This window comes from Eucalyptus grandis, chromosome 8 (assembly GCF_016545825.1).
Source record: "Eucalyptus grandis isolate ANBG69807.140 chromosome 8, ASM1654582v1, whole genome shotgun sequence".
Taxonomy (NCBI): domain Eukaryota; kingdom Viridiplantae; phylum Streptophyta; class Magnoliopsida; order Myrtales; family Myrtaceae; genus Eucalyptus; species Eucalyptus grandis.
The window spans coordinates 12,280,277-12,300,304 of NC_052619.1; the positions used below are offsets into that span (position 1 = coordinate 12,280,277).

Sequence of the window (20,028 nt, forward strand, 5' to 3'; positions counted from 1 at the left end):
TCAGCAGTAGAGTCCACACCATTCTCAGCAGCGTTATTCTCCTCTATCTAGTCCTCAAGGTGTTGATCATCAACAAAAGGAAGAAATCATTGAAGATGCAGATCCTGTAAGAGTTCAAAGGCCCTCTTTTATTTATAAGTTGTATCGTGCTTTAAAAGGGACTGGTACTCCATTGAACTATGTTGACGATTTTCTTAAGGACAAAGGATATGGAAATGAATATATCTTTTTGCGAAAAATGGAAAGTTTGGGAATTGCTCGTAAAGGGGTGGCAGAAGAAACCCTTGCGAATATTCCAAGTGATCCTCGTGATTGGGGATTTAATCCGATAGATGGGAATGATGATGACAAATTGTACAGCCAATTTCAACCGAGAATGGGTGTTGCGGTGGAAAATCGGGGGAAAAGGGGAGAGTTGTTTAGATCGAAGGAACAAAAGGATCTATACTCAAAATTGCTGAAGCGTGGGGTAATAAACCCTAGGAGTGTGGATTTTGATTTTCTGGATGCTGTGAATATGAACTTGAGGGAAAAGTTCGGTTATCTTCAACTTGAAAAATTCTGCTCTGACACCACAGAGGCCTATCCTCAATTAACTGCATATTTTTATTCAAATCTTAGTTTCTTGGATGCAAATAGATTCTCTTTCAGTGCCAAAGATCAAGACTTTGTAGTGGATATGGATATGCTAGCAGATGTGTTAGGAGTTGAGAGAGGAAGATATCAACGGATCAAAGTTTCTATTGCTCGTGCTACATTGGAACTTGTTAAGGACATGAGAACAGAGGAAAAGATTTCCTTCTCAAGGATGAGTGCGTTCAACATCTTGCTTCACAAGATTGTGATCAATTGCCTCAGACCGAAATCAACTTCCAAGACTGATGTTTCAAGTTCAGAGGCAAAGCGAATGTATGCCATCATCGCTGGGAAAAGGTTTTCTCTTCCTCACACTGTTATGTTCCACATGTATAAAGCAGTGATGAAGGACGAGGTCAACTTCCTTATCCAAGTCTTGTGACGAAGTTATTCGGACATCGAACATTCAGCCTTCACAAATTCTTTGTGCTCGATCGTGCGATCATATGGTGGTAGGACTGAAAATGGTGACTAAAATGCGTTTGAAGGAACTAAGCAAGGCGTTGGAGAAATTCAAGGAGAAGACTCCAGTCAAAACTCATCAAATCTCTTCTGCAGCAAAAAGAAAAGGGAAGGAGCCCATGGATGCTCCATCCAAGAGAAGAAGAGCTCTCATCGTTGAGGATGAAGATGATGAGGAAAACATCACTATTTCTGCAATGGCATTGAAGAATCTGAGTCGTTCTATTCTAGAGAAAGACTCAGAACAGCGGACCAAAGAAAGAGAAGAGAAAGAAGCCGAGGAAAAAGAAGAAGAAGAAGAAAGAGATCTTTGAGAAAGAGAGAGTTGAAAAAGAAGATGAGGAGAAAAGAGATCAAGAAGAAGGAGAACATGAGGAGCACTCTTCTCCACCTGAAGGCATGGAAACAGGGGGAGATCAAGAGAAAAGAGGAATGTCCTCATATCCTGCTACCAGTGAGGGAGTCAGTCGCTCTCCAGCAGATCCAGAGGACATCTATGCCTCTCAATTTCCTGAGGAAGGTCATGATGTTTCATCACCAAATCTGCATGATTATGCTGATCTGCTATTGTCTGCATTTACTCCATCGAGATCGTGCCGACGCCGCATGCAGACCGATAATTCAGCAGATTTTCGCAGAGTTATGGATATTCTCTTGGAGATGCGAGGTCAGATATATGCATTGGGATGCGAAGTTCAGAACTTGCAGAATGCCGGTCAAGCTTCTTCGGGTTCATTGAATGATCATATCCAAGCCCTTTCTCTTCAGATTCAGGCTAATGCTAAGGGTGAGGATGTTGCTCAACTAAAAGAAGACTTGAAAAGGCTGGAAGGCATCGTTCAGTCAATGAGAGATTTCCAACTTGTTCGTGTTCCCAAGCATTCTTGACTCTACTCCATTTTCATCTCAACCTTTTTTTTATGCTAACAAAAGGGGAGAGATGCGAGATGAGAGATTTGAAAACTTTGAACTTAAATTTGTCGAGCTTTTGGCTTGTTTGGTTTGTGGTTTGTTTTGACTTGACTTGTGTGTCTGGATGTGGACTGAATTTGGGATTTGGATTTGACTGCTTATTATTAACTACTATTGATATCTTATGGATGGCTTTATTGCATACTAGACTAACCTATTTTCTGTGGTTGCAAATTCTAGTGTTATTCATTTAGCCATTTATCTCTATAAGATATGTATATGTGTTTGAGAAATGTTTTGCAGGTCAAAGTTTTCCAAATCTGCAGAAAAGTTTTGTCACCATAAAAAATTGGGAGATTGTTGGAGAAATCCTCTTGAAGTGTTTTGAAGTTGACAAAACATTTCCATCGATCTAGTCTGAAGGCTTGCGAGACTCGCTATTTAAAGTCGAAGACTTCCGGACAGCCAGACTCAAGACTCAAAGTCTATCCTCATTGACAGTTTCTAATCCGTTGAAGAAAGGCTATCCAGAACTGGATGTTTCATTAAGGATGTGACCTTATCGACTGGAGAAGATCTCTTGGCTGGATATGACATGATGGAATCCTTTATTTGATCATAATTGATTCGAAGATTAAGGATCCGATGATTGGCAAAATATACTTTGAAGGTTCTACTTATGGAAACCGAGATCCTGATTGTATGGGCAAACAGGATTGATGGGCTATCGACATGTTCCTTTAATAGCTCGAATGATCTTCCTAATTGATTCCGTCCAACGGGTAGATTGGAGGAATTCCTTTGGTAAGTGCCAACGGGTATGATGGCATGAAGGAGTATATAAGGAAGATGTTCCAGTTGTTCGAGTGTGTGCACGATAGAAGAATTCCAAAGTCTGAAGCTCCTTGTTCTTAGTCAATTCATTTGTTGAGCGAAATCTTGTAAACAAAAGAGAGTCTATATTTTTTAGAAACCTTGAGGAAGTGTGGTAGAACATCTACACTGTGGAATCAAGGAAAAGCTGTGCTGTAACTTTTCTTTTGTTCATAGTGAAATCCAGCCGGTGGGCTGTCAGTGCGGAAGAGTAGACGTAGGCTTGGAATAAGCCGAACCACTATAAACCTTGTGTTCAATTTTCTCTTCCCTACTCTTTACTTTACTTTGATCGTATCAAAAGAGAACTTCATTTCTATCGTTTGCCTAGAATCGCTTCCGTATCTCGAGAAATTATTTGTGCACCTATTCCTCCCCCCTCCCCCTTTTAGGTGCTTATACTAGCTATCTCAGATATAAAATCCTCCCCACGACCTTGTCCTTAATTCAAAAATCAGAGGCATTGAAGTTCAAGAGATAATTGTTGTCTTTAGAAAACTGGTAAATAGAGAGTAAATTGTATGAGGCTATGGGACAATAAAATATAGATTTGAGGTGAAGTTGTGAAGAAGAGAATGAGATGGTGGTGGAACTAACATGTGCAATGGGCATACCATGGCCATTACCTATTTCAACAGTGTCATTACCATCATAGACGTTTGAAATTTGGAGATTTTCGAGCTCTGAGGTGAGATGATGAGTGGCTCTGGTGTCGATGTACCAAGTGTTGGGTGGGATAGAGCGACTGGCATCACTGCAAGTTTTTTTAGTGGATGGCGACCTTGATAGGTGTAGTTCATTCGATGGTAACAATCAAAGGCAATATGACCCATACGATTGCAAATCTGACACTATGAACCAACACTCAAATTTTGAGATTTATGTTGACCTTGGGGTGATGGTTGTTGTTTCACCGATCCAGAAGAGGTGGAGGACTGCTGGCTTGGAGGAAATGTACCACAAGATTGAGCATGGCCGCAACCTTGAGATAATTGACGTGGGTTGTCGGGCTTGAAAGGTTTAGAGGCTACCAATGCAATAGATTGAGTTGATCGTGGGCAGTGTACCTTCAGTCAAAGAGAGATCCTCATAGATTAACAATAAATGGAGTTCTTCAATAGATACGGTTGATGTCCTCGTGCATATACGAACCAAGGAACAGAATTGTCGATAAATGGTAGCCCATCGAGTACGTGAATGAGTAGATCATCCTCACTTAGGGGAGAGCCACAGGCTGTCAGCTGGTCAGAAATAACCTTAAATTGCTGGAGATAATCGGCCATAGATTGAGTGCCCTTCTTGAGTCAAGTAAGTAGCCATTTACGGGAGATCACATGGGCAAGTGCTATAAAGGCATATCTACTATTGAACAGATCCCATGCTTGCTTAGCAAAAGTAAGTTTGATGATATACGGAAGAGCGGAATAGCTTAATGTGGCATTGATCCAGGATGACAACAACTCGTCTTTTTTAAACCAAGTTGCATATGTGGGATCATCATATGATGGTGGAGGAATAGAGCCATTAACGTTTTACATTAGGTGATGACATCGCAAAATAGGCGTAAACAATGATTTTTAAAAGAGATAGTTTGAGGCATTCAGTTTGATTGGGATGAGGTTGGAGATGTTTGGAATCACAATGGGTGGGGATTGAACTAGGGTATTGACAGCGCTACTAGCTTCAAAATCGGTGAAGGTAGTCATGAGGAAGAAGAAGTAAGATCACAGATAATGTTACTATGCAAAGCGCTCTCATACCATAAAGATTATAAAAGAAGCTTTTAATTTTTTATTTTCCTCGATGCTTTTATTGACGTACATAATGAGTTCTAATAGATACCTAGAGATCAAAATCGATTCCTTAAATCATGGAAAGAATTCTCAAATTAAGGAAAGAATTTGAAATTCAAAATTTGAATTTGATTTAAAATTTTGAGAGAGGCGCAAGATATCAAGTTGCTTCATTTTAGAAGGACATGTTATCACGGTGATGACCTGATTTTTCTGTGATGCTCCGACGTCCGATCCTGTCCTCTACTCAAATTTGAAATTTCGTGTTGATAATCGAAAGATTTTTCCAAGGGAAGAGGAGGCAGAGGAGCTCCAATGAAACTCGCAATCGCTCAAAATGTTGCTAGTCTCGGACTTGTGAGATTACGTCAACAAGATGCTGCCCTAAATTTGGAATGTATCACCTCTATGAGCAAGCAAGATTTTCAAAAATATTGAAGGATTCTTTTTTTTTAATTCAGATGATATTTGAAGGATTTCTAATCCCACCTTTATTCTTTCCTATTTGAATCCAAATCCAGGCGACTAATCATAGTCAAAAAGCATATTCATACGGCTGTATGGTGATCTGCATTTATAAGTATCTCAATCTAAATCCGGGCCTCATTCCTTGTTAAAGAACTCAGGAAATTATAAGAGACAATGATCTACTTTTTCATGCATGAGTATCGAATACAATGTCATGATAGAGTTATTCGTCTATATGTTGCCCCTTGAATTTGGCACCGCTTTTAGTCTCACGAAAATAAAATGTCGTGAACAAATTGACTATTTAATAAGAAAAAATTAAATAATTTTTCCAGCCATGATAAATCCACTGATTTTAGCAATGATGCTTAGGTGGGACCGTGAGAGTAATTTGTGCATATGAAGTAATTTCAATAATTCGACCAAAAAAAAAAAAAAATTGGATCGGGCCAAGGGATTGTCGATTACGGCTCATGGATGATGGATGCAACGCCACACCAAACCCGACGTTTTCTATTCCGACCCGAAATGAAAGAAAGATTCTCCGGGCGCGCCACTCCGCGAAGAGCTCACTCCAACGGCCGCGGTCGCGCCGTCACCTCGCAGGTTGCCGCCGCAACCGGTGAACAATGTCTGAAGTCGGTATTCCACGTTGATTGGGTCTTCATTTGTGGGTTCGGATCGGAACGGTCTGGGGGATCTTGTGTATGTTCAGGCATTTGACCATCTCTCTCAAAGTTTCAATTTTTTTTTTTTCTTGCGGGATGGACTCGTTTGGTTGACTACGTGCCTGTTTGATTGCTAACTCCTAGCGAAGTGTCAATCAAATGTAGGTGGTCTCTTTCCCATTCCTGCGATGGGTTCTCTCGTTCTGCTTCTTGTGATCTCGCTAGTTGAAGTTCACGAGCCTTGTGTGATCTTTCGATGCTGATGGTGGTGAATTCTTGTGATCTCGCTAGTTGAGGGGGAAACGCACGTATCGAAGGCTTCCCAGGCGATTTGATTGAAGCCTGAGGAGCTCATTGTTGGAGAAATCCTCGTGAAGAGTTTTGAAGTTGACAAAATGTTTCCGTCGCCTAGTCCCAAGGTCAGCAGACTCGTTGGTTAAAGTCCCAAGACTTCCGGACAGCCAGACTCAAGACTCAAAGTCTATCCTCATTGACATCACGATCCGTTGAAGAAAGGTTATCCCGAACTGGATGTTTTGTTCAGGATTTAACCTTATCATCTGGAGAAGATCTCGTGGCTGGAGAAGACGTATTAGAATCCTTTGATTGATCAAGATTGATTCAATGACTGAAGATTCGATGATTGTCTAAATATTATTGGAAGGTTGTACTTATGGAAACCGAGATCCTGATTGTATGGGCGAACAGGATTGATGGGCTATCAACACGTTCCTTTAATAGCTCGAACGATCTTCCTAATTGATTCCGTCCAACGGGTAGATTGGAGGAATTCCTTTGGAAAGTGCCAACGGGTATGATAGCATAAAGGAGTATATAAGGAAGACGTTCTTAGTTGTTTAAAGTGTGTGCGCGATAGAAGAATTCCAAAGTCTGAAGCTCCTATTTGTTTAGATAAATCTCTTGAGCGAATACTTGTATGCAAAAGAGAGTCTATATTTGTGAGAGACCTTGAGGAGGTGTGATAGAACATCTACACTGTGGAATCAAGGCAAAGCTGTGCTGTAACCTCTCTTTTGATCATAGTGAAATCCAGCCGGTGGGCTGTCAGTGCGGAAGAGTGAACGTAGGCTTGGAATAAGCCGAACCACTATAAATCCTGTGTTTGATTTTCTCTTCCTTACTCTCTCTACATCGATCGTATTTCAATCTGTTGCTTCCGTATTTGAGAAAAATTGTTTGTGCGCCTATTCACCCCCCCTCTAGGTGTTTATACTAGCTATATCACTCATATCCGTGCAACACGAAATCATCCATCTTTGTATTCAGTCAATTCTTTCGATGTCTTATTCTTTGCATTCAGAGGATTTCAAAGAGGTTGATGGACATTTTCTTGAATATATTGATCCGTCTTCTGTATTTCTGTCTTCTTTCTGCTGTGAACGGTTTCACGGGGATGATGTCTTGTTCCATTTGTTGACTTAATATACCCTGGAAAATTCGTGAATGACAGTACTGAAGTAGGAAATACTTGCAGTTCCGCGTAGGGGCTTGTACTTGGTCTGTAGAGATGGAATGTTTGGTGTGCTCATTCAAATTTTTGCGGCATTGAACTCATTTCTAGTTCATTCTCTTACTTGCCTCTAGCTATATTGATTCAATGCTGCTAATGCTGCTCGAGAATGTATTGTCAAGTGAAATAGAATCGCAAGGACAACCCAAGTTTTTTGGGTGAAACATATTCGAAGTTGGACACTTGTTGCTCAAATTTTATGGATCGTGTCCTTCATTTTGTTGTTGCTTGGGGTTTGTTTTGCTATTCAGTGATGATTTTGAGTCAGTACAGTGTACTTAACTAGATAATTCAGAAGAAACAACAAAAGCGGTTCTCTCTTTCAGCACACCGCCAGATGATGAGTGGGATATATTGCGCATGGGCTTTGAGTCCCATAAGGATGGATTAATGAAATATCCTCATAATTTGTCCCTGCTGATGGCAAAAATCCGTCAATCTTCTCCAAGTATCTCCCCGGTAGCAACTTTGGAAATATCTCATTGTTTGTGATGGATGATTTTTTTGCACGGAAAATTTGTTTTGTCAAAGTTACATGTATGAGTTTCTCCTTTCGTGAATAAATTCATCTATTTTTAGTTAGTCCATACTTCATTATTTTGTTTCTGGGTCTCTCTTCCCATAATACTGTTTTTTGGTCTTGTACAGAATGGCTGCCTGATCGGATTGGTCAGAGAATATCAAAAACATATTTACCTGCCCTCCCAATATATGTCCTCGACACGTAGTGACCGGCTTGCATTTTCCTTAATCATCAGACGGAGGGGAAATGTGCTTGTCCGTCAATTGGTACATGCCATCGTTTTTCATTTACATGAAGTGCGCTAATTTATCTCTGCATTAGCAACAGCCCGGTGTATATGAATTAGGATTTTAGGAGTTCCTTGATTTTTTTTATTAAGTTAAGATGCCTTCTGATATAGCCTTATCTCATCCTATGGATAACACCTACTAAAGCTTTTTCGCAACCAGTGGTTGCTATTTTTCCTCCTTCAGAGTCAGTTTTGCGATATCCACGGTCAACAATTAAGGTTGGTGATCGAAAACTAGTTTTACTGTTAACTTCATTGGTGTCAAGAATAGACTGTGAGCACTGAGGAGGATGAGATCTATGAGGGCGTCGTGTGGCTCAAATCATGACAACTTTTATGTCCCTTGCTTAAGTTTCAGATCATGTGAGTTTTAATTTGGCATTTAGGATTTCTAAGCGCCACATAGTTGCAATCTTTTTCCCCTCGGAGCTTAGGTTATGAACTATGCCTAGCAGATTGTGTACAAGTAAGAAGCGCCTGATTCCTCTTTGAGCGAGCTGCTAGATGATGATTGGGATATTGCGCATGGGCTTTGAATTCCACTTTGATGGGATATTAAAATAATCTCGCTACCTTATCCCATCCCGTCTGATAGCAAAATTCTATCTTTATACATTTCTTGGCACTGAAATCCTTGCAACAATTTCACAATGATCGCATTGATTCTTGTGGATCGATTGTTTTTCGAGATGACGCGACCGTGAACTTACAACATCGTTTCTGGCTAGAGGTGTCCTCTCACCGCTGATGTTTTCTTAGCTCTCTTGTAATTTGTTGGATTGGAAGAAAAACGGAAAGCCTCGCTTTTTCAGCCTTTCGGCATATTGAGCTTGCCTATGCAGCATGCCTCTCACAATAGCATGTCACTCCGAGTTCAAGAGACATTGAGCTTTCTCCACCACGACCATGAGCATGTCTTCTTTCTCTTCCTAAAGATGGCGACGCTAGTAACTCTCCTGGTTGCTCAGGGATTCGGCGTGATGACACAGCAAACCCTTGACAGTGCTTTCTTTCTAGAAGCGCGACAACGGAAGCTGAGAGTGAGAGAACGAGTTACAACATTGTCTGGCTTGTCTTCCTATGCTTGTTCACTCTCTTTGTACTGTTTGTTGAAATCTACCCTTGTCTCTCAATTTTATACTCTATTTTTTCGCTTTACTGCGTTTCGATGTCTCATAACGTGGAGATCAATAAAATATTCATTTATTGATAATTCAAGCCTAATTTCCTTCTAAATAAAAATGATTTTGTCACATGACTAAGATTTGATAGTCGCGATAGTGGAAAGTAACCTTAAAATGTAACATTATCCCTGGCCATCCTCAAAGATATAGTTGAAACAACAAAAACCGCAAAAGATACGAACTTTATTATCAATGGAATCACTGTGTGGGAAAATTTTTATGAATGCCCACAATATAAAGAAAAAAGAAGATATCCCTAGAATTCTTAATTGTACATATAGTCTCAGAAGTTGTTTCTAAGTCAATCACGTGTCAAGAATAATAAGGAATGTATCAAGTCCAATTAAGAAACACACACGAGTTAGATGCAAATCTAACAATACAATTGTGATTTTATCTCAACTCAAGGTAATAAACTATGAAGCACGGACACGTTGCACGTGCTTCCGTGTCGTGTCCGACACGTGTTGGAGCGTGTCGGACATGTCAACATGCTCAGACACACGGCCAACGCGTGTTGGATTTTCCGACTCGTGGTCAACTTTTCTCAACACGTTGCAACATTTGGAAGATGATGGAGGGTGGAGGCGAGGGCAAGGGAGCAAAGACGAGGCCGTGAGTGATGGCGAGCCCGTGACGGCGAGAGACGGCAAGCCCGCGACGTCGAGAGACAACAAGAGAAAGAACAAAGACTAAGGCGAGGGCCACTATTGTGATGTTGTGATGGATCACCAACGAGGTTGCAGCTACGAGGGAGGAAGGGTCGGAGGCAAGGCCATGAACGATTGTGACAAGAACTGAGAGCAAGTAGAGATTGAAAGGAAGAGGAGAGGAAGGGGGGCGTTCGGCGGGGAGGAGGAGAAGGAGGGCGCTAGTTAGGGTTTTTGAGAAGGAAACTCAAAAGAATATAAAAAAAAAAAAAAAAATGGGGATTCTAGGGTGTGTTTGATTCAGCATTTTGAAAACCCATTGGGAAAATGCAAAGCAATTTAGTCTAAAGGATTTTAGGCAAATGCAAATGCCGTTTGGTAAATTATGCTTTGAAAAGCAATTTTGAGATAAATGCCATTTGGTAAATTATGTTTTGAAAAGCAACTTTGAGAGAAATGTTGTTTGGTAGTAAACATGTTTGAAAAGCCCTTTGCATGATTAATATTAGTTTTTTTTTTTTTTTTCATTTCATTTGTTTAAAATTGAAAAAAATAATTTATGCAACTTTTTAAATATAAATTTTGACAATAATGCTAAATATATATATATATATATATAATTTTTGAAAAAAGACCAAATCCTTCGTCGAAATTTTTAAATTTTTATTTGTTTAAAATTGAAAAAATAATTTATGCAAATTTTTAAATATAAATTTGAAAATAATGCTAAAAAAATCAAATACATATATATAATTAAAAAAAAGGCTGAACTCTTCGTCGAATTTTTTAATTTTTATTTGTTAATATTGAAAAAAATAATGTATGTAACTTTCTAAATATAAATTTTGACAATAATGATAAAAAAATCGAATATATAAATATTTTTTAAAAAAGACCAAAATATATATTTATTTTTTAGTATTTATATAATTTTATTTTTTAAGAATTATTTTGTCATTTAAAAAAATAATAACGATGGAAAATTAGAAATTTGAAGAATAAGTGGTGATAATTTTGGAAAAAAAGTTTCAGCATTTGGCCAAATACTGAAAACTCAAAACTAGTCCTCATTAGCATTGAGCTTTTAGCATTCATAATACTAACTTTCACTTAAAAGCTATTTCAAAATGATTGTCAAATGGTCCAAAGATTTCCCTAAAGGGCTTTGAAGGCTGAAAGCCCTTATAAATACTAAATCAAACGCACTTGGACTTGACGTGATTTTTCATTTTGGAGAGAGGGGGAAGTGACAGCTTGTGTGGTGGGAGAGGGAAAGAAAAGAGAAATAAATTTGGGCATGGCCGTTGGGGGAGGGGGGAGGGTTGCGGGTGATATTTAATTTTGGAGAGAGGGGAAAGTGAAAGTCTGTCAGGTGGTGGGTGGTCGGGGAGGGAAAGAAAAGATAAATAAATTTTAGGTGAGTGAGTGAGTGAGTGAGTGGGTGGGTGGGTGGGTGGGTGAAGAAGGGAGTTGGGGTGGATCCCAGGATGGGACTTTTTTAATTGAAAAAATAAATAAATAAGATTAAAAAGTAATTTCAAAAAAAAAAAATACTAAATGTTGAATGGTGATAAATTTTGGTTATTATAGAAGATCATGAATTTATTAAATAAGTTTATTCTAATTTCTTAGTTTTATCAATAACTTTTGTTAATTTATTAAAATTATTAGTGTAAATTCATTGTAGGCCCTTTTTAATTAATTAATTATTTATAAATTTGAATTAAATTAATTAAGAATAAAAATATTCATTTAATATATAACGTGTCTCAACGTATCATAATTTTTATTTTTGAGAAATGACGTGTCGACATGTACATGTCATCGCGTGACATGTCGCATTAAGGAGAAGAGACGAGGGAAAGAAGGGAGGTTGGGGGTTGAAGGTGGACCCCACGATAGGACTTTTTATAATCTGAAAAATAAATAAATGAGATTAAAAAGTAATTTCAAAAAATAAAAATACTGAATATTGAATAGTGATAAATTTTTGTCATTATAGAAAATCGTGGATTTATTTAAATAAGTTGATTCTAATTTCTTAGTTTCATCAATAACTTTTGTCAATTTATTAATATTATTAGTCTAAATTCATTGTATGCTCTTTTTTAATTAATTAATTATTTATAAATTTGAATTAAATTATTAAAAAATATTCATGAAATATATATGTGCCAATGTGTCGAAATTTTCATTTTTGAGAAATGAAGTATCGACGTGTCTTGTCGTGTTGTTTCGTTTGTCGGTTCTACTTAGGTAATAAATATTGGTAAATTTGAAGAATCATACCGTGTGATTTAACAAACCAATATGACACCAATGACTTAAGACTCTATACGAGATAAGTCTTTACTAAATTATCAGCAATTGCAGCTCATTTATTGGCCTGTCATTAGCCTTTCAAGCATATGAGGTTTCCATCTTCGGTGCCACAATTCTAGGGATGCATAAACAAATCCTGAACCACATAAATTGAACATTGTGAATGGGAGAAGGGGCAAAAATAAAAAATTGCTTCGCTCATTAATTTAAATAAAAAAAATTAGTTACCAGAGATGGACGTACACGTTAGAAAAAAAAAATAATGTTAACGAGTAATCAAGAATTTTGATGAAGTAATAGGTTAGAAAATTTTATAGTCATAATATATCGATTATCTTGAAGTAATGTACAGTGGATCCCTTGAAAATTGAATTGTTTCAAGTAAAAATAGATTGACCAAGCATTGAATTGTTTCAAGTAAAATAGATTGACCAAGCACATTGATGGCATTTGGTAATGGGACGCGAAATGATAAAAAGTCAAGTGTCCAAATCTAGCGACAGGAAATCTGTCTAGAAAGTGTTATTTCTACTCCGCATACTCGGTCCCATCGAAGCATCTCGTGTCGCTGGCCCGTAGGACTCCGATGGAGTCCATGGCCACTCCTCGTCCTCGGTCACATCGACACATCGACACATCGACGTCCTGGCCCGCAAGGCTCCGCCGATCCCACCGTCGCCTCGCATCCACCATCTACATCTCCATGAAACTTGCCGCTTCGGAAACCAACAGAAGCCTCTCCGCATCACCCGCGCACGCTCACGACATGTTGTAGTTCTCCTGGAACGCCACGGACCATGTCAAAGCCCTGACCCCATGCAGATTCCTCCACGCGCCGAAGCCCAGGCTCCTCCCTTCCGGGCGGAGGGCCGCTGCCGCTGCCGTCATCTCTTGCTATCCGGCGAGAAAAGCCTCGACCCTGGCGGTCGTCTCTGACGGGTCGGCCCGGGTCAACCCCAGGTCGGGCAGGTTGGCCGACGGGCTCAGGTTGGGCAGCTTGACGGAAGACGGGCTGTCGTACAAGGAGAGGTTTATGGTGAGGTGCTATGAGGTGGGGATCAACAAGACGGCCACCGTCGAGACCATGGCCAATCTGTTGCAGGTTTTTGTGATCGGGTCTCGAATTGATTTTCTTTCAATGGGTTTTGGGCAAAGATGAGATGTTGAGTGCAATTGGTCTATGTAAGGGTTGTGGATATTCACTTGGATAATCATTCTATTTTTGGAAAATATCTAAACTAGCTTGTGAACTTTCACAACCGCATAAAATTCTATTTTTGAAATAAAAATCTATTTAATATGAGCCTCAACTCTCAAATTCTTTCGTAACTTAGTCCTTTTTAATTTTTAAAGAATAAAAAGTTTTTTTTTGGTCAGATTATTCTTCTTCTTTTACGCAGCCACCGATGTCGGCGATAGCCTGGGCGAACAAGAGCACTTGGCTTCTTTGGAGTCTTGTCAGCTAACGAGACTCGCCCAATCATCAACGAGGCTTGATCAACGAGCTGGCAAAATCGTAGGCTCTCATCTAGTTGGTCACCAACCATCGCCGGCCATTGACCGACTAAAAGAAGAAAACAAAAATGAAAAGAAAAGAAAATATTTTTAAAAAAAAAAAAAGAAAAAGAAATGCTTGATTTTAGAGCTATTCTCAACAATAAAAAAATAATTTCATTTATACTTCTTTATTCTCGAGAATAAAAAAGTTATGACATGGATTTCTGATTCTTTTTTTTTATAATTTCGGAAAAATTAAATAATAGAATTGAGTACTATTTAGCTAATTACCAAATAGGACCTAAACATTTGTATAATTTGAAACTAAAATTTTCGAAACCTGTGAATCCAACAGTCTTTTGTGTGGGAGTGGGGGAGCAAGAGAGTAATATTAAGAGTACCAAAATTTTCATAAGTCGTTCACTTGAATGCCAAAAAAATTTTTTTTACTAACTTTAGTGTCATGAATTTGAAAAACCGCTCATTTGAGTACCAATTCCGATTTACCTCATTGAAAAATCCAACGTGAATGTTGGTCAATCCACCTGGCTTTACCGTTGTAACGTTGACAATTTTTTAATACTATTTTAATATTATATATTTTATTACTATATTTTTGAATTTTTTATTTTTATTTCTTTGGCTTTTTTTCTTTAAGGCCAATGAGGGTCATAGATGACCTTTGTTGGATGTGAAACCCTCACCCAGATTGGGCAAGGGCCGCCTCGACCTCAGCCACAAAGGCCCTAAGCAAGGCCGTCAGGGTCTCATCAATCGCGGATGACACGGCCTAGAGCTGGCAACGGCATCATGACATTGCCGACTACAAGCAAGGCCTCAATGGTCTCACTCAGGGCCTTCGCAGCCGAGGGCAAGGTGGCCCTCACCCAATCTAGGCGAGGGTTTCACGACCGGCGAAGGTTGCCAGTGACCTTCGTCATCCCTAAAGAAAAAAAGCCAAAATAAAAAGGCAAATAAATAAAAATAAAAATTTTCCACATAGGACTTTTGGCCAGAAGTGGCATTTAAATGAGCAATTTTATTTCAATATGGCAAGTGAGTGAAAAAAAAAAAAAATTGCGCTAAAGTAACCATAGTACAAAAGTTTTGACGTTCCTAATATTCTTCTCCCCACACAAACAAGCATGTATCTTGGTTTAACTGCATCAAATCTTTACTTACTGCTGCGAATTGCTTACAAATTTTGGATTTTGAGAAATACAGTGATAGAGCAGTTGGTCTTTGTTTATGTCTCTTGTCTGCCATCTCCTGGATCAGAGTGTCTACATGATTGCTTGTCACTGGATTTAGGATTTGGTTGAATGATTTTGACTACTCCTCATGGATTTGCTAATTCTCATTTTAATCTTCGTTTCTTCTTTCAACGAAATGTGTTGATCCCATATTTGGATAGATCGATAGGCTCATTTATGGCAGTAGGAAAATTTTGTTTGGAAAGAGTTATCTCAAGTTGCAATTGCAGCAAGGATTTCTGGTCAAACTGAATGACATCTGCATTGCAGGAGGTTGCGTGTAATCATATTCAGAGTCTTGGATTTTCGACTGATGGATTTGGGACGAGCTCTACGATGCGGAAAATGAATCTCGTATGGGTAACTGCCCGCATGCATATTGAAATATACAAATACCCAGCCTGGTGAGTTTGGCTACTTTTCTATTTCACATCCGACATTGAATGACTTGCACATTGGGTTTAGGATTGTTATTCATGCCCTGATAGTAGTATGTCATTTGTGTCAGGAATGATGTGGTGGAAATAGAAACGTGGTTTCATAAAGAAGACAGGATCGGAACTAGACAAGACTGGATACTCAAGGACTATGCAAATGGTCAAGTTATTGGAAGAGCTACTAGGTAAACTTGTTCATTTCTTGGAAGCGTGAGCTAGTATTAGGGATGCTGCTCTCTCATGTCTGTTGCCCTAAGTTACCTTCCACGTCCAGGAAGAGTTGAACTGGTTTTTCATATTTCGTTTCTTTTTACAAATGGAGTGAATGCCATCAGATGGTGGAGATAATATTATTTCTCCTGCTTGGCAAAGGCATTTTGTAGTGATCAATTAGCTTGTTGTCAATTACCTTGGGGCTGCAGAAGCAACATTGCATCAGTTCTGCATTGTTCTATATCTATGTGTTTAAGACATTCATATTCAGGAAACTTTTGAGATTAGCATGAGAGGAACTGTATCTTTGACAGAAGTAGTGGCGTTCCTCTCTGTCTGATGCTATCTTGGGGTTTTCATGGGTGAGCCATAGGTCTATAAATTCTTCTCTAAAACTTCAAGCAGAAGAGATAAATTACAGACATGTATATGGGATATGTAAGTGAGAGAATATTTGTTTATAGGCATATTTTCCCTTTATTAGATGTTGAAGCTCTACCTTATATAAGCTCCTTATGAAATAAATTTCCCCAACAACAAAAGTTAAAAATGCATACTGTTGGTACTTTTTTGGTTTTGATTATATGAACTGTACAGTGCTGACCGGTTCAACCATCTGATTTCTCAGCAAGCGGGTCATGATGAATCAGGAAACTAGAAGACTTCAGAAGGTCAACGATGATATTCTTGATGAGTATCTGATTTTCTGTCAGCGAGAATCAAGGTACATTTGTGTCCATATCATGGGCATAAACATCATCTTTGTTGAGTATAATCTATCATGCATTTCTTGAATTTGAGTATGATCACACTAGAAACTGCAGCATGCAATTCAATCAGTATATTTGACGAAGGAGCTTGTATCAGAAAGCGCCATTTTGCTTTGCTAAAGTGATACCCAGATTAGGTAATAATGTAGGTGCAGGAGTGATAAAAACAATGTAAGTATGTGCATGGATGTGTGAAAACTTTGCTAGTTGGTTGGTGTTTTGACTCACCTCATTAGTCAGAAGTTTCTCCGAATTCAATGAACACACCAGAAGTCCTCTACTGTGCTGGTTCTGTGGACGGTGGACCAATCTCGAAAAGTGGCGTTATTAAAAATTTGCAGAACCACGCATTGTCTTATGGATGCCTGAGACTATAATAGTGGCATTGCGATACCTAGCCAAGGATCTTTAGAATTTTCTTAATTCTAAAAGTAATAATTCATTGGGGTTGTGTAAAATATAATTATATGCTCGAGATTCTCGCATGTCTGGAGACATACCTCAGACAGAATGACCAATGATTGACCAGATTCCATAACCACTTGGCCTTTCTTTCCTCCCAAAATCTGGGAATAAATACAATATGAAAACGAAATGACTCTGCATAATAAAATGTAAGCCACATGTTTGGCCCATGTATTTATGCCCCTGAGTCACTGCAACTTCGTTTGATGGAGATTTTGTTATTCTATCTAATATACAGCAATAGTGGATGCTTTCCTTCAATTTTTGGGGGATCGCTAATGAAGAGAGGGAGACACAAACACAGAGCGCTATATTTTCACTCACTCAGATTACATAGCTTAAATAGCATAGAGAGCTAACTTACTTGACATCCTAACCCTGGTTACCTTGTTTAAAGTGCCTAATGCACATTTACTAACTGTACATATCTCAGCTTTACTGTATATTCTTTGACGTGCACATTAAGGCTCCTGTTTATTTGATTTGCAGAGTAGCGTTCCCAGAGAAGAACAATGGCAGCTTAAAAAAAATAGATAAGTTGGAAGACCCTGGTCAATATTCGAGGCTGGGGCTTTTAGTAAGTTGATTAACCCATCTGAGTTGCCCGGATTTATAAATGTCTTTTCATTAATTATTGTGCTCCCCACAACCGCAGCCTAGACGAGCTGATCTGGACATGAACCAACATGTCAACAACGTCACCTACATTGGATGGGTTCTAGAGGTAAGGCTTGCAGGCCTTCCTCCGTATCCATTACGCTGGACATGGCTTATACTTCTAATATGTCTGAGTCAAGTTTCTTCTTCTAATTGCATTTGTTTTGCTGTACCGATCTGGCTTTCAAGAGGAGTTGTGTTGAGAATTAAATCATTTTGATCTGCATCTTGGTCGGGTTCCTCATCGTCATATCTGTCGCTTTGGGAAGTTGAAGTGATAGGCCCACAGTTTTACTAAGGCTTGCCTTTCCTGTGAGAATAGCTTTTTCTTTGTTCCTGGTGTCACCATGTGGGCCACAAAATTTTTGTCAGAAACATTCTGTTTTTGTGCTGCTTTCCTTTAATTTGCCAAAAGGTGTCAGGGAAGAAGAACAAGGATAGAGGCTTTGGCTTATCTAGGTCCGAGTGTGTATTTGGGTCGTACTTCGTGTTCGACCTCACATCGCAAAAACCGTTACTGACTCTGTCTTCAGAAGTTTTTCTTGTCCCACTAACTTGTAGGGATGAAGAAATCAGCAGTTTTTATTGAAATCTTCCTCAATCCGTCTCTCATGTTCTGTAAATCCTGCAATCAGCCTTTTTCTGAAATGCTTTCTATGTTGTCATTACGACAGAGCATGCCTCGAGAAATTATTGACTCCTACGAACTGCAAACGATCACGCTGGATTACTGGCGTGAGTGTCAGCATGACAATGTTGTCGATTCTCTCAGCAGTCATGAGCCAGATGAGAACTTGGAGGCCATCGCGCAGCTCAATGGAACCAACGGATCGGCTGCGTCTCCGGCCACAGTAGATTATCGCCAGTTTCTCCGCTTACTCAGGTTCTCTGGTGACGGCCTAGAAATAAACCGGGGCCGCACCCAGTGGAGAAAGAAGCCTGTGAGGTAACTCGTTTTTTATTGCACGTAAAAAGACCACTTGTATTTTGTATCTGTCATTCCTCATGAGGATTTACTGCGCCGCCAAATCTCGCTATTGCTTGCTTGTAGTTTTCCTTCTGCATAGAGAACTGTGATTGTTGTGCCAAGAAAAAACGAGAGAAAGATATGTGTACACTGCTAGCGTACTCTGCTAGTGTACTCTGCTATGCTTATCCGAGTTTGTAACCTATCTTGCTGTGAGCATAAGGTTTGTTCTTTTTTATTTAAGAGGAGAATTATTAGAGGTAGCTCTTGGTGTTCTGTTTTCACACGGTAAAGAAACGCATGCTGAAATATTGAGTTTTTTTATTTGAAATGTCACTGCCTGTGGAAAGCGTTCGACTGAATTGAGGACATGGTCGTCTTAAAGATATAAAAAATGTATCTTAATCATGTTCATGTTCATATCTTGTGTGGCCTTGTTTTGGATGACTTACGGAGTTACAATGGAGGCGTTGGGCCTGGTACCAGTCGAACAGTGCCTGAGGAGATAATACTTCTCGGTTTTAACTAGTGAAAATAAAATGCTGAATTCTAGACGAAACTATGTTGTTGGTTGTACAACATTTTGAGGATAGAAAGTGTCCTATTTTCGACTTCTAAGATGAGGAATGTGTTATTACGCAAAAGGAGAAGATACATAACTATACTTGGGTAAAAATTGATTCAAATTGCGAAATAGTTGCCTTGTTTTTCTTCTGATTGTAAGATGAATGTATATAATAATACATTGTGCCTCTAGACAAACTTGATCAAGTTGGTGCATGCGTAGCATATTTTTTATATTTTATTATGAGAAGGCATGTCCGCAGAAAAAATAAAAATTCTCATCTCTCAATATAGAAAAACCTTGCACATAACCCCGTTTACAAGAATGACATACTTGGTCGATATTATGTGGCGAGATAAAGATACCTTCATATGCATCATTGTTCGAGAACACCGCTGCTTGCGCTGGGGTGGCGTGGTTTGGTGGGGGAGCTCTGGCGTTGCAATGTTCACATAAGCGAGTGCGGTGGTTGTTAGAATGTCCAGACAAAATGAGAAGCTTATAGGCAGAGGGAGAGGACATGTACACAAAGGTTGCGTATGAGAGTCCAGATTTGAGACCGGATAAGATAACAAAATATCATGTCCAGTGTTTGACGCCATCTTTTGGACCGGATATATAAGGATAAAACGTTAGATAAATCCGGGCGAGGGAGTTGGATGGATTCGGATTGCATAAAAAAGTTTCAAAAATAACAATAATTTACTTTCAACGATTCGGCTTCGCCAGCCACCATGCAAGGACCACCGCCACAATAGCCTATTACTCTTAACCACCGTGTAGGGCCACCAATGCAACAGCCTATCACTCCCGACTATCGTGCAGTTGTCATTGTCTCCAACCAACGCCGATCGCCATCGCTGTCTTGCCAATTATCCTACAATGATTGTTGA

The 20,028-nt window shown here is 39.2% G+C and overlaps 1 protein-coding gene across 1 annotated transcript in view; it reads left to right on the forward strand.

Annotated features, from left to right (window-relative positions):
* Positions 1–18,827, forward strand: part of LOC104456524 (oleoyl-acyl carrier protein thioesterase 1, chloroplastic) — a 34,707-nt gene extending 15,880 nt beyond the window's left edge. The window contains exons 2-8 of the mRNA XM_039299591.1: positions 13,087–13,413; positions 15,332–15,465; positions 15,570–15,683; positions 16,340–16,435; positions 17,436–17,523; positions 17,602–17,670; positions 18,278–18,827. Coding sequence (XP_039155525.1) covers positions 13,087–13,413; positions 15,332–15,465; positions 15,570–15,683; positions 16,340–16,435; positions 17,436–17,523; positions 17,602–17,670; positions 18,278–18,553 — 1,104 coding nt within the window. The 3' untranslated portion in view covers positions 18,554–18,827. The remainder of the gene's footprint in view (positions 1–13,086; positions 13,414–15,331; positions 15,466–15,569; positions 15,684–16,339; positions 16,436–17,435; positions 17,524–17,601; positions 17,671–18,277) is intronic.
* Positions 18,828–20,028: the final 1,201 nt, after the last annotated feature.